Source organism: Sinocyclocheilus rhinocerous, unplaced genomic scaffold (assembly GCF_001515625.1).
Source record: "Sinocyclocheilus rhinocerous isolate Xijiao unplaced genomic scaffold, SAMN03320098_v1.1 scaffold564, whole genome shotgun sequence".
Taxonomy (NCBI): Eukaryota; Metazoa; Chordata; class Actinopteri; order Cypriniformes; family Cyprinidae; genus Sinocyclocheilus; species Sinocyclocheilus rhinocerous.
Window position 1 is genome coordinate 2,040,808 of NW_015645070.1, and position 20,952 is coordinate 2,061,759.

Below are 20,952 nucleotides of genomic sequence, written 5' to 3' on the forward strand. Positions count from 1 at the left end.
ACAGGTTTACAATTTGAGAATTTGCTATTGTGAATGTAAAATTTGCTTAAGAAAATAATTAAATTTATAATAAAACAAATATTTTCTTTTGTGGGGTCTAAGTCAAAATACCCAAATATAATGTTTCTCATTTGAAAGACAAAATCTTGTCTTTCAAGTGTCACTACTGTTGATATTTTGCATTTTGTACTGTTTTGTATGTTCTTGTTTTCAGCAATAAAAAAATAAAAAATAAATGACAAATAAATAAGTCAAAAGAAACCCAATTCAAAATTATGAATTAAAATGCCTTTCTATTTCGTTTCATGGTTAAAATTCAGTGTTGAAAATGCCCGCTTCTCCTTATGAAATTCCTATGCTGAGGAACATATGATTTTTGTGTGTGCTTTTTTCTTTCTTTTGCTTTTTTTTTTTAAAATTTATCAATCAATACTTGTTTGATTTGCTGCTAAAACATAGTTTGCTAATAAAGTATTGAAGCAAGTCCTAATAAGTTTTATTATTATATCTGCATTGTGCAGAACATTACATCATACATCACGGGATCGTTTATTTAATAATGTTTGTAATACACACACACACATTATATATATATATAAAATAGTCAGGCTAATTCTTATGACACAGTCTTAACATGAAGGCTACGTTTATGCAAGTAAGCAAGTAGCCCTCGGGATCTCACTAAGATCAGTCTTAGATCAGTCTTACTATGTTTACAAGTGTTCAGTCACACACACACAATGATGTACAACATTTTAGATTTTAAAGGAGTTCAGTTAAGACAAAAATAATTATATTCTTAATAATGTAGGCTATAGTCAACATGACCATGAAAGCAAGAATTAGGAAAGATGCCTCTGGACCTAATTAAAACTACATTGGTTGGAACATCATCACTACAGAAGAATTCATCAGAAGGGACAAAATACCCAACAGACTCCCTGCAGGCAGAATTCTGCAAGAATATCCTATGAGTGCAGTGCAGCGGAAAACACCACATAATGCCTGCAGAGCAAAAACAGGATTATACCCAAAAAAATCCAGAAAAGGTCTACTTCATTCCACATCTACATGAGCCACAGTCATACTCTACAACCCCAACGCCAGTCAAGCTCAAATGCCACTAATCCTTAAAGGGATAGTTCACCCAAAAATAAAAATTCTGTCATTAATTACTCACCCTCATGTTGTTCCAAACCCGTAAGACCTTCGTTCATCTTCGGAACACAAATTAAGATATTTTTGATGAAATCTGAGAGCTCTCTGACCCTCCCATGCAGCAAGGATCCTTACATGATCAAGGTCCAGAAACGTAGTGAGGACATCGGTAAAATAATCCAGAACATTTCTTTTTAAAATAATCAAAAGAAGGGTATTAGGAGCAATTATAAGTCTATAACTAATAAAGTCACAAACTATACTAACCTGCCATCAAGGATAAAAAATACCGCGAGGCCATCGGCAAGTACCACCGCGCGTTGCTGGAAATGAAGGGTCTGTGTCGCGTGCTGGGGGACCCTGACACCAGCAAGTCCCCCTCCACCGTCCTGACCAGCATCAGCAAGTCCAGCCTGACAGACGAGCAGAAAGGCGCGGTGGAGAACGCGGAGCTGGAGTGCTACAACAGCCTGGCAGGTGGGAACGCACATCACTTTCACCACTTTGACCATTGGATTTTCAGTGCACTTAGGACTGTTTTCTATGTATTCCACCCGTTAAGACTGAATGCAAGGCAAGCAGACCATAATATTCACATTAGTGCTGGGTTTCAGTGGCAAATTGTTAGATTTGGTTTCTCCAACCCTGAATATGCCTTGAAAGATGTGAATGTCTTCAATTCTGCATATAGAATGACGTCATGGTTTGTCTAGATTGCAGGTCTTATACCTACGTTTGATTATTAAACTGCAGAAAACATGATTAAGTATCATAAACACGAATCATCAATTTTGCATTGGTGCCATTCGTTCTGTCTGTGTTTGCATGTAGCATGTCTGTTGCAGATGGAGCTAGTGAATTATGAACGAGTGAAAGAGTACTGTCTGAAGGTTTTGAGAAAGGAGGGCGAGAATTTTAAAGCCCTGTATCGCTCTGGTGTGGCATATTATCATCTGGGAGACTTCAACAAAGCCCTGCACTACCTGAAGGAGTCACACAAACAGCAGCCCACAGGTCAGTCGGATCAAACTCTCACACACTACACTAGGGTTCATGGACCTCCGGAAGTCTGTCTCAAATCTCACTGCACAACCACGGAAAGTTATGAGAGTGCAACACCAAATGTTCACATTTCCAGGGGCCTTGGTTCCATAATACATTTCCTATTCATTTAGTTTCCTTTATAAATGTTAGCTTTGGAACATAACCACACTCTGAAACGAACCACAACATTGCAACATTTTATTTGTTACAAGTATGATATCTTGTTGAGAATTGCAAAGTTGATTAAGAGTGAGATGCATTCGATTATAAGAGGCTGATCGAAAGAGGTCCTTGGTTCAAAAAAGTTTGACAAATACCAAATGCAATTATGTGTTTCTGATGTCATCAAAAAACAGAGTAAAAAGTAATTGTTACATTTGCAATAATGTGAACCAATGAGGTCATATTACAACAAAACAAATATCTCAAAGAACAAGTGAAAAAGATTTTAGAAAATGCCAGTCTAGTCTGATTCACTTGCCAGTATGATGATAATATACTGTATTAAGTGTAAATCATCTTCTTTTATACTCTATACTAAGTCGCAAAACACTATCTCAGCATTTCAGGGCTTCATTTGAGCTCTTACACAAGTCTTATGTGTTCAGGTGCAAGTACAAGAAGCAGCTTCTGAACCCAAAACACCTGCTCTTCAGGACAACAGTGATTGTGCTGATAGATTAATAATAAATAATCACAAAACCGAAATGATTTTTCTTTCACTACACTTCCTGCCCGCGTTTTCTCAGTTAAAACAGCTGTTTCCTCTTTGTCTATGCATGTGGAACAGACACAAACGTCATCCGCTACATCCAGCTCACGGAAATGAAGATTCGACGAAATGCCCAGAGAGAGAAATCAGAAGTTCCGTAAAAACAGCAGCTCCCGCTCGAATAGCTTTCCACTGCGGACACCCCACACTTCCCTCATCGCACTCTCTGTGGACGAGGTTCAGCATTTCACGGAAGACTTTATTCCAGTGCGGGTCAACACACCTGTCTCAGTCCTGTCAGAAACAGTCTCTGGCTCAGACTGAAGAGCTGAATCAGGTGTGCTGTGCCCTGCTGTAGACAGTGGAGACCATGGATGGAGACCACCAGGGATCTCAATGGCATTTATTATGCTTTTTGAAGTACAGTAGTGCTGTCAAAATGTTTGCTTTTATTCCTCGGTTGCATTTAAGTGAAAAACTAACAGATGTATGTCTCTCAAAGTGGTTGTGGTCTGAAGTTGTGCTCCACAGAACACCCTCAGATCATTTTGTGGCTGGTGAAACATAGTTTACATATTCCTGCAGCTTTTTCATTTGCATATTGTTTCCAGATCATGACAAAGATGTTTTTATTAGAGATTCCGAAGCAGTTCTGCTGGAAACACATGAAGCTCCTTCATTTGAAGTGCAGTTAAGTGGCACTACCAGTGAAACCGATGCCAATCATATACAACCTACTCTTCACTTAACACCCACATTCAAATCGCAGTGGGAAAGATCTCACACGCAGAGAGTGGGCTTAAGTGTACACACACACACACACACACACACACACTCAGTGGGCATGAGTGTAAGCATGTGAATCAAGCACAGTCTGACACGCATACAAAAGCATGTAGGAGTAAAATAAACTGGTCATTGTTATACGTAGGAGTGTGTGTTTTTTTGTCCATGCTGGGTTGATTTATCTCTGATTCTTACTGATGGTGAGGAGTGAAGATGTTAGTTTGATGATAATCTTTTAATTTTGACAGAGAAGGGATTTTATCTATCTATATTTTCACTGTAATCAACTGCTTATTATGGGTTTTACTTGCAGCTAAACGGCAGGTACACAAAACTGTCCAATTCAGTGCTCCATTCTGGTTGCTATGGTGAGGTTGCATAGAAATCTTTCTTGGAGACAGATGGGGAAGCTGTCCTAGATATGCAACAGAATGTGTAACAGAAGAATGAAATTTCATTAAATTGCTGAGCAAATATTCAGTATTTCTTAAATTTGCAGTAATGTGGACCAATGAGGTTGTATTACTACAAAACAATAATCTCACATTTAATAAATCCCATATATATATAATTATTATAAAAAATGGTGAATAGGGTGGGTCAAATTTTATCAAGTGGCTAATCACAGTACACTAAGACAAGTTTTGTATTAGAAGATTTATGAAAGGTTATGCTTCAATATGCAAATTATGCATTATCTAATGAAATATGCATAGATTTGCATACAATTCCAGAACAGAAATCTGAATATCAAATAAAGCTATGTTCAAAATTCTTATTTTTTTGAATTCTTGTTTTATATCATATTTCTTTGGATTGCTCCAGAAATAAGAAAATACTGTCCACTGCCAGAAAATAAATTCACCGTGTTTTTAGGAATAAAATGTTACATAAATCAGGTGAATTATTATATATGAATTAAGCCCTTTGTAAAAAACCTTCAGAATATAGTTAGGAATAGAATGGAAAAGTCTGGTCTACATAAGTAATAAAGTAGAGATTTCTGGCTCAGTGCAGGATCAAAAAAAAAAAACATTTTGAGAAAACAGCCTTTGAAATACAAAATTGAAATCTACAGATGCAAATAGATAAAGTAATAAAACAAACATTTAAATGTGTATTTTGGATGTTTTCTTTCTACTAGTTTGAAGCAAGACATGGAAGCAAAATAGCTCAAAATTGATCAGTGCATGAAAAAATAATGGGTTTGTCTTGTCTTAATGTTTATATTAATAGAGATGAAATAGAGAATGCATTTGGAAAATGGCAGTCAAGTCTCATTTAATTGCTGTGATTATGATAATATGTGAAAATCATTTTCTAGAGTTGTGTCCTAAGACAGTCAGTCACAAAACACCACATCTCAGCTTTTCAGGGCTTTAATTGAGCTCTTACACAAGTCTAATGTGCTCGGGTGCAAGTACAAGTTTCATAGCAGCAGCTTCTGAACCCAAAACACCTGCTCTTCAGGAAAACAGTAATTGTGCTGATAAATGATAGCAGATGCTCTTGATGATGGCTACACATTCCTTTAAGCCATAAAAAATACCGCTGTTCCACATACAGATGGAATGAAATGAGAGTTCTCAAATCCTCAGCCAAATGTCCTTGCCAGATTTCAGGACTCTGCATTCTACTGCAAGTTCATTTTGCCGTATGCATGAAAAATTATGTTCAAAATCTGGTTTCAGGTGACAGAAAGGGCAAGACAGACATAAGCACTTGTGTTTTGGCTCTAAATGTTGTTTTGTCTCTAGAGGGCCTCTTCACCAGTGTAGAGATGAAAGATTGGACTGAGACGGAGGACAACGAACACTGCTGTAAACGTGCAAAAGAATGTTCACCTTGAATGTCTGAACATGTTCAGAAATGTTTGTCTTCATCAATTTTATCTTAACAAAAATGTGAAAAATATAAAAATAATTTAAATAAATAAATATGTGTAAACTTATATGAACAAATATTGCACTAAAAATTGCAAAACAAATTCAATATGCATTCTCAAAAATCTCCAACAAAATTCAATGTACATACACCTTGGAATCCATCAGTTACACTGAATTGCATGCATAACACACACATACACACACACACACACCTGTGTACCTGACTATTGTATAGCTGAAAATGTAGAGCCAATAAATTCTAACTTAAAAATTCTTTAAGACGTTTCCCCATGTTTAATACTGGTGGTTTGGATAGTGAAGAGGTCACTAAACAAGCATATTATTTGTGAAAGACTATGTGTTGCATGCTACAGTGAAAACCACAGAACAATCAGTGATCTCGAATGATCTAAATATGAGAAGTATGACAGAACTATACATTCATGAGAACGGAAAAAGCACTTCTAAAGGTGTACAATCTGATTTATGTATGAAAAATAAAACCTGAAGTCTCCAATGAGTAGCAGAAATAAACCATCCACCATAAACCATGTTCCCCAGTTAATTCAGTGCTGTTCAGAGAGCTAAATCTAATATAAACATGCAGACATGTGTACAGTACATACAGAGAGGAAGTCAATACAGCGCAGCAGGACAGCTGAGATAATACACTCAATATGAATAAAAAAAAAGATAAATAAAATAAAAATATAAATAAAAAAAGTGTCCTGATAAATGTCTTTCAAGATCTCAGCTGCAGACCCTGTACTTTTCTAAAGCATTCAGAAATCAGTCCTGCCATTAAAGAAGCATCTGGATTGTATTTTTATTTGATAGCTTATAATGCCTGGTGGTAAATAGTAGAGTTTACCGAAGAAGAGCTTATTAAACGCACTGTTAGACCCCACACTGCAATAAACAATATTCTTTCTCAGTATTTTTGTCTTGTTTTCCAGTATAAATAAACATTCTTAAATCAAGATACAATTACTTTGAGAAGCAAAATGATATAAAATTGTTTTCTGAAAAATATAACAATTTACACTTAAAACGAGAAAAAGGAGTAAGAAAATTAACTTGTTTTCCCTTTAAAGCAATTGTAGGTCATTTTTCCCCCTTGAAATATCAGTTTCAAAATCATTCTGATGGTACATTAACTTCTTATAAGGTGAATGGCTTCTGTTTCTTTCCCACTCTCCCCCCAAATGTCTGTTCTGTGAGCTGTAAGTTTAGTGAGAGGGAACTAAATTCAGAGAGAAGGGCGAATTGCTTTATGGCAACAACAAATTTAGGTGTACAGCTATTGTATTTACGACAGTGAACTTCACTCACTTAACTGTAGGGGGCTCTAAAGTCGCAAAAATACACAAAACTACATACAGTTGATTTAAATTGGACAAATATTTCTTCTTCTTTTAAGCATAAAGTAACTTAATTCTGATCATTTTTTAAGAAAACAGGACTGTTGATTCAGTCATTTTGATTTTCAAGTAAATGTATCTTGATTTAAGAATGTTTAGATATTTGTACTGGAAAACAAGGCAAAATACAGAGGAAGAAAATGAGGAGTGTATATATGTGTTGAAAATCTGTAATATTCAATTGGACATAGATTAGACCATAACTGCATCTGGATTATGCAAAAACCAAGCACCTTTGGTTTATGCTGGGTAATTAATCCTTATCACTACAATCAGTTCTTAATATTGTGAATACATACATATACTGAAAAAAAAAAAATTTCAAACCAGACCAAGTTAGTTTGCTGGTCTTAGTTGGTCTTCTAGTCCAGTCAAGTTGGTCTATTGGCTGGTTTAAGAGGGGTTTTGGGCACTTGGGCGACAAGTTGACCACCCAGCTAGCTTGACCAGGCTTAAACCAGCTAAGACCAGCTTAAACCTTACGTTTGCTAAGATAAGCTAACCATCTTACTCTGGTTTAAGCAGTTTTTTTTTCTCCAGAGTATCCAGAACTCCCCTTGCATTGACTTGATAGTCTAAGTGCTACATCTTAAACCAAGTGGGTCTAAATTTGTGAAGGTGAAATCAGGAGCAAAACCCTGGTCGCACTCTGTAAGGTGAGTCTCTGGCATCTGACGAGAGAGGCCGTGTCCCATCCCTGTATTGTCCTTCATCCCGTTGGTCCAAAAGGCTGTCATTTACCCAAGGGGAACAGGGGGTTGGTGGTTCCATTGGAGTGGGCAAGACAGCTACACCTCCTCCAAACTCCACAGTGGATGGGGTTTCAGTGCTGGACGTGTGGGCGGGAGATTCGCCCCACTGGGATCCACAGCGAGCTCGTGGACAGGGGCGGGGCCTAGCCAGGAAGTCCAGAGTCTTGGGACGCTCAGGCTGGAAGCGCCGACGTGGCGTAGGTGGGAAGATGAGATTTGGATCAGGAAGACGGGGCACCTCTGAGGGGTCCTCACTTAAGGTCCACGGAGTCACTGCACATACAGCATCACAAAAGGCACAAAATGAAACCAAATTACAGCTACGAACTGAATCAGTTTCTGTGAAAGGAATTCAAATTGTGTTAACTGAGGGATCAATGACGTATCAAGAAAAGGAATATTTTAAATAGGTTGGAAATCTAGTTTAAAACATGTACCAAGTTCTCTCTAAATCTACTCTTTGTTGGTTTTTATGTAGTTTCACAAAACTTCTATACTATTTTTAAGAAACGTTTAAATTTAATGACAATGTAGTTTACCTATCAAACAAAAAGTTATATATTTTTTCTACACACCTTAAAAACAAGAGTGTAAACATTTTAATTATCAATTAAATTCCAATATAAATAAATCAATATTTATGATTTAATAATTTATGAGTTATAATATAATGTTATTTCTATATTTACTATACTATATATTATTATTTATAATTGACCAAATTATATTATATTATTATAATACCAAATTATATTATATATTATATTCTTATTTATTTATAATATATGAGTTAATATGAGAATTAATTAAGGAATTAATATGAGATTTAATCATATTTTAAGACTTGTGAATTGTGAAATAGTCAAATATAATTTGTTCTGCATGTTTTTTGCATGTTGGTTGCACCACATGATTTTGACAAATATTTGAAAAAATACTTAAAAAATGTGAACAATATTCTTTTAAAATTATATATTTAAAAATATTTTAATATGAATAAACAGTGAAGTTGTTTTGTTAAAATATTTTTTTCTAAGTTGAATGATAATAAAAGATGATGCCAAACTTCCTAATAATATTTTCTTTTTAAGAATGTTATTATTTTATTGAGGCTTTTTCTTTAATATTAAATCACGACAGTATTACCCTATTTTTTAATAAATAGATCCGGACAAAAACATAAGCATCTTGTCATTGACCCAGAGGTTTGCATGAGTTTCTCACCTGTTGTTTTGGAGGGTGTGGTAGGGGCAGGACTGTGGTTGTTATGGGCAGACAGGCACCCCATCTTTATTGCACCATCTGAAGGTGTGCGATGAAGCCTGCAGGCGGCACTGGGCGCAGAGGGCACGTGTGTGGGCGTCAGAGACTGTCGAGGGTGCCGTTTAAAGCTCTCCAGGTGGGTGTTGACCAGTGGGTTCAGAGGAGGCGGGGTCTGTCCAGGGGGCGGAGCAGGGGGCGTAGGTGGGCGTAGCACGAGCAGCTCTTCACTGTCAGAGCGCAGAAGAGATCGGGTTGAGTTACAATCAGACACAGATGAAAGAGACAGGAGTGTGAGGGACGTGGGCAGAGGGGGAGGGCGACGGGGGCTTTCCCGTTTGAAGAGTTTGCGTGTGGGTGGGCTGGCGCCACGACTTGGACCCCCACTACGGTGAAACAGCCCTTCCCATCGCGGACGTACAGTCTCTTCCACACGCACCAGGTCCAGTAGATTTTGACCTAAACCCACAGCAGCCAGAGCCACCCCGCAGCCCAGCAACACCAGTTCTGATCTACGGCTTCCACTGGGGCTCCGCCGCGCATAACTGGGGGAAACGTCAGAAGCCATTCCAGTCGTGCCGCACTCCATGCCGTAACTGTCCATAGCGGATCCATCCCTGTGGAACGGGATGCAGAGGTATGATTGGCCAGGGGAGTCAGCTGACTCCGATGGGAAGCAGCAGTCCTCATTTTCTACAGAGAGAGAAAGAGACGGGTGGGGGGAGAATGATTTCACAAAGTTGCACCAAAACCAGCCTTCACATGTTGACAGTTACAGGATGAAGATTTTTTGATTAATGTTTTTTTTATTCTCCTTTGTTGCTAATATTATAATGTAAAAAAAAAATCTGTGACATTTCAACCTAGTTAGATGAGCTTAAACTGGTCTATTGCTAGTGAGATAACAGAAATGTCAAAATAAGGAAAATGTGTCAACGGCATGATGCAATGATGCCAACATAATGTCAGCATCACAAATTTTCAATCTTTCAGATGTTATGTTATTTAAAGTTTCCACATAGGAGTGCATGGCCGTGTGACACAGAGTTGGGCAAAAATAGGAATTTGGCCACAAACCAACATGATGAAGAATTGTAATTTGAACTGGAATTACTGGAAGAGCAATTTACACAACAGAAAACTGTAATTATTCCAACTCAAGTTTTACAATGATTAATTCTTGCTAATTATTGGCTATTTACTCTTTGATAGATAGAATTTATTTACATTATTAAGAATGTATTTATTTACAGATTTTACTTGCCATACAGCATCACAAAATATCTCTACACTGTTTTTAAAGAATTTTCTAAAAATAAATGAAGGCATCATTATAGTTAATGACTGAATATTATTATTCTGGAAAAAAAAACATATGTTGTGTGTACGATAACATATTTATGTGTGTACATTAAATACTAAAATATTACTAAAATGACAATTGCAGCAGTTATTAAAATTTGTTATCGATTGTAAGAAAGTGACAGAGTTTGAGCAGACAAAATGACTAGAGATGTCCAGCATATATCACTAAAGAGAAATCTGTTGTATCACCGCAAGATCCAGTTATGACATTTTGATTAGGGATGCAAAACGATTAATCGTGATTCATCGATTCAAAATAAAAGTTTATGTTTACATACTATATGTGTGTGTACTGTGTATATTAATTATATATATATATATAAATATACACACATACATGTATATATTAAGGAAAAATATGTTAGATTTATATATAAAATATTTATATTTATATATAAATTATATACAAGTGTTTACATACAAATACATACAATACAAAACAAATTTTTTTTAAAATATATACAGTACATATATGTGTGTGTATTTATATATACATAATAAATATACACAGTACACACATATATAGTATGTAAACATAAACTTTTATTTTGAATCGATTAATCACGATTAATCGTTTCGCAGCCCTAACTTTGATTAAAAATTACAAGCTCACAAAAACTGTTCAAAATTTAACACATTTATGGATGAATCTTCACAATAAGACGACCAAGATAAATTTAGAAAACTGATACGGTGAATGTCCACTCCATGTCGACTTAATCAAACAGTCAATTCAGTGCATCAGTATTATTGTGAATGCAACAAGGATGTAGTATGGGTAGATTCCAAATGGAAAACATTCAGAATTGTCAATGAAGATGCCAAGCATCAAGTGTAATGTGGGTGTTACCAGTCTCTGCCAGGCTGCACACGCCAGGAACAGCGGGACTGTGTCTGGGGGAACGTCGCAGGTTTGGAGCACTGCAGGAACGCTGACGACTGCCCTCTTTAGGAGTCCTCAAACTGAGTGAGGAACACATGCACGTAGAAGTTTGAGATTGTATAAACATTTGGTGAAAGTTTCTGCTTTGTTTAGAAACACACATACACGCACACCTCTCATCAGCACTGTGTTCCCTTTGCGTTCTCCCTTTCTTGCGTGAAGTCTTCCTCTCCTCATCTTCATCATACTGGAATGCAGCATTACGACCCCAGGCTTGACATCCGACCCCTGGGGTCACTGTCAGCATAGGATATTCTATATTAGGGACCTGACCGTATACAGACCCAAACATTCACAATAATTTAAACAAAATCAATCAGATGCATAAACACACTTACACTGGATCGCTCGGAGGCGTGGCAAAACAGGGGGGCTGTTTGGAGGGGTGGAGTTACTGCCCAGGAGGCTCCGCCTTCTGTCCAAAGACGGAGAAGCTTGGACTGTAATCTTATGCTGGAAATCTGAAACACAAACATACTATTATATAAACAAAAATTCACATTATATACACTTGCATATCGGCAGTCCCACAATGCATTGTGAAAAACACCAAGATAACAGACAAAATGTGAGTTGAATCTTGTTCGCTTCACATGAGTAGTGCGGTTTGTATGATGCATTCATTTAATACCATGAAATACTAACCAGAAGGCAGGCTGATGCGGTTCCCATCACGCAGTTTAAGTCGACTGCGCCGGAACTTTCCATGACGGTTTTGAACTCGTGGTTTCTCCTGGTACAGCTGGTGAATGATGACATTTAGCTCTCGCTCCAGAATGTGAATTTCTCTCTCCGCCAATTCCTGCTCCCGCCGCCGCAAAGCCTCTTCCTGATACTTCTGCTGTACAGCTGCACGACTCAGTTCCTCCTCCCAGGATCTCAACTCCTACAGCAAGAAAGAGAACTTGATCGATTCAACTTACTCATCATTCTGCTCTATGTAGTGTGTATAATCTGGCACACATCCATTAAGGAGTTTAATGAGCATTATGTCATACTGATTTTTGCACCACCACACTAGTGAGATTAACAGAGATTAGACTGCAAATAAAATGTTCTGACTGCAATGTTCTGGTACTTTTTTCTGGTTAATATGTTTCAAGTTGAAAATTTTTTTTATTTAACTTTTACTTTTACTTAGCAAGTGTGTGTGAATTACATATATATCGCTGTTTCTACAAAAATATTAAGCAGCACAGGAATAAATTACATTTTGAAATATAACGAAGCAGAAAACTATTGTTTTAATGTTGTGAAAATATTTCTAAATATCACTGTTTTTACTGTATTTGTGACCAAATAAATGCAGCCAAAAAAATAAAAAAAACTTTCCAACCCAAACTTTTAATTAGAATATGTATCTATTTATATATTGAGGCTTTGAGGCATAGAGTTTGGGTTTGGATTAGTCAGTGGTATCTATGTATTTTATAGCTTTATGATAAAATGTCTATGGTATGTCCTCATTTAGACAGCTTTTGAAAGCATGTAAACCTTCTCTTTGGCTCTGAGCTGATCGAACATCTCCTGAACCTCCAGCTTCCAGTCATCCTGCAGGGATTGGAAGGATTCTGCCGGCATTTCAAAGAAGCCTGACTCCTCGATAGCCGTCAGTTGGTCTAGAATACTGGTGAAGGGGGGTCGTGCATGAGGGTCCACATTCCAACAGTCTACAGCAGGTGAGAGAAACAAACACCACAGACAGACGGTCAGCTGAAAAGAATGCCAGCTGAGCACTCAGAGATGGGGTGCGGGTGGGACTATGAGCCTTTTGATTAGTGAATCTATTTTCATTTCTATGTATCGTCTACAAACTCATTTAATTAAACAGAAAGTTCAAACAAAAATGAAAATTCTGTCATCATTTACTGTATGACTTTTTTCCTCAGACGAACACAAAATTGAGAATGCTCTGATTTATCACAATGCTTTCTATTTTACCACCTGTATTATTATGGAGGTTACCAGTAGATATTAAGGTAAAAAACAGATTTTGGCACTTCATGTAGATAGGAATGTTAACAGTATGTCATATAACATAAATTTATTTTTAAGTTGTAGTATATACATGCATCCCAATACTAGAAACAATGTTACAGTACTTTTTATGATGAATATTTGGCAACCACAGCTGCCAGTTTTTGATACTTGTTATGTTATGATTTGTCATTTTTGGAGGGTGAGTAAATGATGGCAAGAATTTAGCTACACACAGTTCTTAAGTTAATAAGTTGCAGTAGAACTGCTGTATATGAGATTCATGCCTTCCATCAGCCGGGCAAATGGCTCAGGACAGGTGGAGGGGATCGGCAGGGACAGTTTGTTCATGGCCACACCATAAGCTACCGCCAGTCCATCTATGCCACGAAATGGCACCTCTCCCGTCAACAGCTCCCACAGTAGAACTCCATAACTGAGAGAAAGACACACACAGACAGAGGAGTTTGAAGTTTAAACATGACTACTAACATAACAAGCTGTCACCAACATTTTTTGTGCAAGGACTTGCAGAATCCTATAAAACAGAAACACTATAAAATTCATGACAGCTATTGTGTTCCAAAGTAAACCAAAAAAAAAATCACTGTATTAACATTTCAAAGTGTCTCTTTGTAGTGTCATATTCTTTTAAATGTAAAATACATGCTCCAGTGGCCAACTGGGCAAAAAATGTTGCCTTGCTGACAGTCTGACAGAAACCTAACAGAAAAGAAGGAAAGACATCAGCAAATGTTTGGCACAAATCCTTTAAAAATACTATAAATGGTCAATATTACTGTAGATTTCAAGCTCTAGTTACAGTAGCAGTGAATCAAACGGAGTACAATCAACTGATTCTGCAGCCATACACACACAAAACAAACACATCAAAGTATCCACAAAGCTTTGACATTTTGTGAAGTTTTCTATTTTTATCTCTTTACTATCCATCCCTCCCCTTCTGTACTCTGTAATCAGGACTTGTGGTGAGAAGCAAAATTTAGACACTAATAGCTAAGCACAGCACAGCACAGCACCAGACAACACACAGACCAGCCTCAGAAACTGGGCTAATGACACTATTTGTTTGTTACCGTGGTAACCAAAACCTTCATTGGACACTGCCATCTGTGACCTATAGTTTGGCCAACAAAACTGTACTATGGCTGTACAATTTTGTGCTACAACTATATGATTTGTTCCCACCATTATGTATTGTGTATCCCATTATGACCTTAATTAAATGACTTCTGTTCAGTATAGTATTTAGTATCTATATAGAGAGAGTATATAGACACACACACATAATTAGTTTATTACTTACATTTTAGCTTTAATTTATTTTATTTCAGTTTTAGTTTTAGTGATTTTAGTACTCAACCTTGTTTAATTTAAGTTGTCAAGGCAAGTTTTTCATCAAATATTTATATTTTATTTTATTTCAAAACAGTTTCAATTACCAAAATTATTTTTAATAGTTTTAGTTAACAATAAGAACACTTCTATTATTCTTAGATTAAGCAGATTACAGTAACTACAGACTAATCAAAACCTAAGCCTACATTTTTCTTTTCTTTTTTTTTTTCATAATATATGACATTCTTTACATTTTTTATAAACAATGTATGTTTTTGAAGAAGTCCCAAATGGGCTAAAATCATTTCTGGAGAATTTACTCAACATATTTGTTTTTTAAAAAAGGTTACACAGGGACAATACAAGATGCTGAAGACTTGCCAAGATGGTTGCCATGTGGAATGACATGCCTTTGGCGTAGCTAGGTCACAAACACACACACCTACACACATTTCTTGGTGCCCACCTCCAAACATCACTGCCCTTGGAGAAGGTCGAGGAGCGGATGACCTCAGGGGCCATCCAGGCATACGTCCCCGCTGCGCTCATCTTCGTGGTTCGATGCCACTCCCGAGCCAAACCAAAATCTGTCACCTTCAGAGTCTTGTTGCTCAGATCGTCGTTCTCCACGCGTTCCAGAATCAGGACTAAGGGGCGGAGATAATGTCAATAATGATGATTAAGTACATAATACAGAGGTTACTATGACTACAGCAAAAAAAAAAAAGTCTTCAGCATTTGATTGACAGGCAGCTTTGTGAAGGAGCTGTCCACCAGAGTGGTGCTGAATTGGTCAAAGCTTTCACTGTAACAACTTCACCAACTCTAAACCTCATTAGAACACAGTACAGCATGAATGGAAAAGGTCATGAGTCAAATCCAGTGATGGTTGGTTGTGTAATTTAATGTTAGATTTACAGTTCAAAAGCTTCATGTACATCACAGCTTGGCTGTAAGATTCCATGTGTTTTTGTCTACGTTTGTGTTGTTAAAATTAGCTGACTTTGTTTTTCCACAACACAACCAATGAAAAGGTCCTATGTCTGCAAGGTCCTATGCTAATCATATCCGAGTGGCCTATCAGAGCCCAGGACATGTTTTGTGTAGCCAATCAATTGGCAGGGAGTGAAGGTGAATGCAAATCCTCTGTAATAAGCTTTGGGTTTAGAGGATCCAATCAGACAAGTCAACTGCCAAACACAGGATTACAAACCACTTACATACTCAGAGAGCCAACACACCAGCCAAGACCTCCAGCTACAAAAACACACACCAACACACACTCCTTCTATGCACAATACTATACAATCCACTGACACAAACAACCATATACACATGAAAAAGAGCAGACTATGAAATTGCTGCATATTCCAAGGTTTTCAAATTGGGGGCCGCAAAGGGGTGTTGGGAGAAAATATAAGAGAAAAAAAGGATTTTGCAAAATTTGCTTTTTAAGGTTGTCAAAGATATCATGTTAACTTTAGATATTAAGTATTTTTTTTCATGTTAAAGATATTAGAGGGAAAAATTGAGGAAAAATATTTAGTAAAATGCATTTTTTAAGGTTGTCAATGATACTATATTAACTTTAGATATTAAATATATCATAAAGTATAATAAATATATTAGTGAAAAAATTGGAAAAAAAGATTTCGTACAATTAATTTTTTTAAGTTGTCAAATTTAACATGTTAACTTAAGATATAAAATATTTTATTAAATATATTTTATATAAAAGGATTTTATAAGATGTTTTAAGGTTGTCAAAGTTACCATGTTAACTTCAGAAATTAAATATCTGAATGTCTAAGAATTAAACATATTAACAAAATATTAATGAATAATAATGAATTTGAGATTACTGTTTCATTTTCCTTTTGAAACACTTATTGAAAACTATTTATTTCATTTTATTGACAGTCCTAGTAAATAATACTATGTTTAAACCAAATCTTTTTAAAGGTTTATAACATCTAACATTACTCTAATACTGGGCAGAAAAAATTGAAATATAGTGGGCAGAAAAAAGATACACTGTCAAATGAATACATAAATACTCTGCTTTTTTTTGGCATAAAATATATCAAAATATAAATTATTTTATCCTATTAATTAATTACGGAAACAATATATATTTCCTTTATAATATGATGTTGATTATTTTCCACTAACAGTATAAATGTTTCTTTATACATGAAATTATATCTCTGCCATTATATTTTAGGAAGAGGGTCCCTAGCAAGAGGGTTACAGTTATTATTATTATTTTTTTTAATGTATTGTTTTAGTTGTGTTTTTGTGATGTAATGTAGTTTGTTGTTGCGAGGACTATTCGTGCTGTTTGTGTGTTGAGCCTTTTGTCTGAAGACAATTTTCTACCCCACTGGGGATAGACAATAAAGCTTTTGAAATTGAAATTATTTGGGGTCCTTGGCATAAAGCTTTTAAAAACCCTTGACATAAGGTCTAATAATATCGACAGCTGTCTTACTGTTGCTGGACTTCAGGTCTCTGTGGATGACGGGTACAATGGCCTGGCAGTGCAGGTACAACATGGCTCTTGCAATCTGTACCGCCCAGTCCACCAGCGTGTGAGGAGGGATGCGTTTCCCCGCGAGGGCCCGGTTGAGCGGCCCGCCGCGGGCGTATTCCATCACCAGGCAGAGGTTGGGCTCCTGCAGGCACACTCCCAGAAGGCCCATGATGTTGGGGTGACTCAGCATGGCAAAGAGCTTGGCCTCCTGACGAACGCTCTCCAGCGTCTGCGACACGTCCTCATCGGGGTCCCGTCGAGCAGCTTTCACTGCCACCTCCATCCCTTTCCAAATGGCACGGTACACTTTTCCAAAACCTCCGACGCCGATCATTTCCTCCAGCGCCAGCTCACTGAAATCTATCTGAAGTACTGATAAGAAAGAGAAAACAGGTCTCAAACACTGCCACAGATGTATCCTGTTTTCTAATTACTAATAAAAAAGATGTTTTTAATGTTTTTGAAATCTGTAATGCTCACCAAGGCTGCATTTAATTGATCAGAAATATAGTAAAAGCAGTAATATTTAACTGTTTTCTATATTATATATTTTAAATGATAATTTATTCCTGTGATGGAAAAGCTACATTTTCAGCAGCCATCACTCCAGTCTTTAGAGTCACACGATCCTTCAGAAATCATTCTAATATGCTGACTTAGTGCAAAATTATTATTGGTGCTCAATTATTGATAATGGTTCTTAATATTATAAGTGTTGAAAACGTTTTGTGGCTTAATATTTTTCTTTGATAAATATAAAGTTCAAAGAATAGCATTTATCTAAAAAAGAAATCTTTTGGAGCATTATAAGTGTCCTTAATTAATTTAACTTTTGAACAATTTATTGCGTCCTTGCTGAATAAAAGTATTAAATAACATATATATATTTTTAATCTTACCTACCACAAATCTTTGAATGGTAGTGTATCACAGTTTCCAAAAATATATTAAGCCGCAAAAAAACTGTTTAAACATTGATGATGATAATAAGCAGCAAATCATCATATTAGAATGATTTCTGAAGGATCATGTGACTCTAAAGACTGGAGTAATGGCTGCTGAAAATTCAGCTTTGCCAACACATGAATATATTACATTTTAAAATATATTAAAATAGAAAATAGTTACTTAAATTGTAATACTATTTCAGAATATTACTGTTTTTATCATATTTTTGATCAAATAAATGCTGCATTTGGAAGGCATAAGATACATCTTTCAAAAACATTATAAAAATCTGAATTATTCCAAACCTTTTATAGGTAGTAGTGTATATGTTTTTCCATCTGGGAATACATAGTGTGATTCATCATGTTTATTTGAGAAACTGAATCAGAAAGGGGCTGAATATGAAAACAAACAGAAATGTATTCTGATTTACATGCCATTGATATGAATAACAGCTCAAATGCCTGATAGATTCAGGCAGAAAGAGACTGGCATTAATCTCCAGAAAGCAGATTCACACTGTGAGATACGTTCTTTAAAAATGATGGCTGACGTGGGAAAAAATGGAAAGCAGTAAAACAAAGATGTGCGTGCGATCGACTCTCCCCGGCCGTCGGGATGACGGTGTGTCTGGGCCACTGTCTCTCTTATTAATATTGCAGTTGGCAAGAACCACATGATAAAAAGTAGGCCAGCAGCCATTCAGGAAAAGCAGACGACCACCAGCAACACATGACATGCAACTGACAACACAAGGGCACTCACACGATAACAGAGAGCATGAGAGATGCAAAACATAGCAGATACGCTTCCTCAATATAAGCACACAGCACAACACAAACAAATAAAGGACCACATATCAACAAATACACTAAATGACTTAAAGTATGAGGAAAAAGCCATGCCACCAATAAACTGTTTTACTGAGTCTGGTATGGAATACGAATCCAGATGAGCCCCATCACCCAAAATCAGTGCCTGCTTGTGTCTAAATGGGAGCAAATCTTAAAGTATAAATAAATGCATACAAATCTTAATGTAAAATATATTGAAAAACGTCTCAGTTTTCTGTCCATACAATGAAAGTCAATGGGGTACAATGTTGTTTGACTTTCTTTTGTGTTCCACAATCCACATACATAAAAGTAAGTCATTCAGGATTGGAGTAAATGAGGGTGAGCAAATGATGACAGAATTTCCTTTAACTATTCCTTTAAGATTGTCTTTTGAGACATGGAGGCTGTTAGGCCTATTAGCTGGTAGACCATCACAGACTACCTATCAGCTGATTTTTGGAAAACTAGTGCTGGTCAACCAGCTAAAGACCATCTTGGAACAACCTGAAACCAGTTGTCTAAGCTTGTTTGCAGGTGTTAGTCAGTCTCCCAGTCTGGTAAATTGGCTGGATTTAAAGGGTTTAGACCTTTAAAAATTCAAATTTTGAACTGAGCTCCAGTTTAGCCATGCTGGAAGATCAGTACACTATCTTAGATTGGTTTAGGTTTTTTCCCCTCAGTAGAGAATGTGCAGCAAAAGCTGTGCTGATGAGGTTATTGATCAGTGTGTGCAAAAAAAACAAAAACTAAACAAAACATAAAGCATGCCATCTTCTCAGTGAAGGAGGGTGTATGTATGGTTTATGTAGATAAATATATGGTTACTCACAATGTAACTGAGGCACCGAATAATCGCCATAGTTTTCCGGCGTGTCCCGAATCTTCTCCGAGATGCCGTTACTGCTCACGTAGTTACTCGGGAAAATACCGACCCGGTCCTCGATCATACCTGTCCACCACCCCTCATCCCCGGACACCAGCGAGTCCTTGGATAACACCTCCACCCGATCCCCCTTCCGCAGACTGAGCTCATCCTCGGCGGTAGCTTCGTAATCGAACACGGCGGTCCAGTAACCGGCTCCGGACGGGGTCGCCGCCGCCGCAGGGCCAAACTCCGGCCGGGGCTCTGCGGCTTCATCGCCGTCTTTGCTGTCCGGGCCGCCGCTGCTGTTAAAGGGGAAACTGAAAGCATCCATGCTGCCGATCCATAAGGGCGGCCCGGCCCGGTTCAGCTCCTCACCTGCCGCAGAGCTCAAGACCAGGCGCAAAGCCGCAGCATAAGTAGCAATTAATCCGAGCTACCTCTCGCCTCAACGAGCTCCAGACCCGCAGCCCGTCTCATAAGGGACCGCTCCGGCTCGTTAAATGATCTTTCGGTCCCGAACATAAGGCACTTTTTGCTTTAATTGGCTACAACATTGTCCCGCACCCCTCATCCGCTCCCGAGCCAGCGGCACTCACCCCCTCCCAGCTCATGATTCCAGTGGTTTAACGTGTTGACGAATTCCTAATTGCTGCGTTTTGATTGGCTCAGTGGCGCATCAATCACGTCTCGCCTCTTTATAAGACCCGCCCACTAAATCTCTTTCACAGCAATGCTGGAGAATCATTTCAGCACCACGGGGTTGGACAGCGCACTACAGTAGAAAAAGGTTGAGTTGAGCAGAAAGATCAATACATTTCTATTTAACACAGCAAATAGTCCGAATTACCATAAGTAGCCAGTTTTAGCACATTTTCTTCGAAAGGGACAAGGAGGATCAGCTTATAAAACGAGACTGGGGTTAGTTGTCACACGTTTACACCAGTGAATAGCTCAAATATACATTTCTAAGACCTCAAACAGCTATTACTGCAAAGGAAAAACGATATAGCTGATTTGTATAGGTAATATTGACCTTTTTTTGACTAATCGCAGGCATGTTGTCGCACTTTCTAGGGTAAGTTATGCCATTAAACAGCTTATAATTAT

The 20,952-nt window shown here is 37.4% G+C and overlaps 2 protein-coding genes across 2 annotated transcripts; one reads left to right on the forward strand and one right to left on the reverse strand.

Moving 5' to 3' along the window:
• The first annotated feature begins 634 nt into the window (after window positions 1-634).
• On the forward strand, window positions 635-3,829 carry LOC107705363 (tetratricopeptide repeat protein 9A-like). The gene is made up of 4 exons (XM_016508621.1): window positions 635-655; window positions 1,437-1,635; window positions 1,990-2,172; window positions 2,993-3,829. Exons 1-4 carry the CDS (start codon window positions 635-637, stop codon window positions 3,073-3,075), a joined length of 486 nt encoding a protein of 161 aa, XP_016364107.1. The 3' UTR covers window positions 3,076-3,829.
• Window positions 3,830-7,121: 3,292 nt separating this feature from the next.
• Window positions 7,122-20,439, reverse strand: map3k9 (mitogen-activated protein kinase kinase kinase 9). The gene is made up of 11 exons (XM_016508716.1): window positions 19,810-20,439; window positions 17,155-17,568; window positions 15,130-15,310; window positions 13,592-13,740; window positions 12,822-12,997; window positions 11,973-12,213; window positions 11,666-11,788; window positions 11,441-11,564; window positions 11,235-11,347; window positions 8,984-9,712; window positions 7,122-8,032 (listed from the first exon to the last, which is right to left on the reverse strand). The coding sequence occupies exons 1-11, from the start codon at window positions 20,174-20,176 to the stop codon at window positions 7,632-7,634; spliced, it is 3,018 nt and encodes a 1,005-aa protein (XP_016364202.1). The 5' UTR covers window positions 20,177-20,439; the 3' UTR covers window positions 7,122-7,631.
• Window positions 20,440-20,952: the final 513 nt, after the last annotated feature.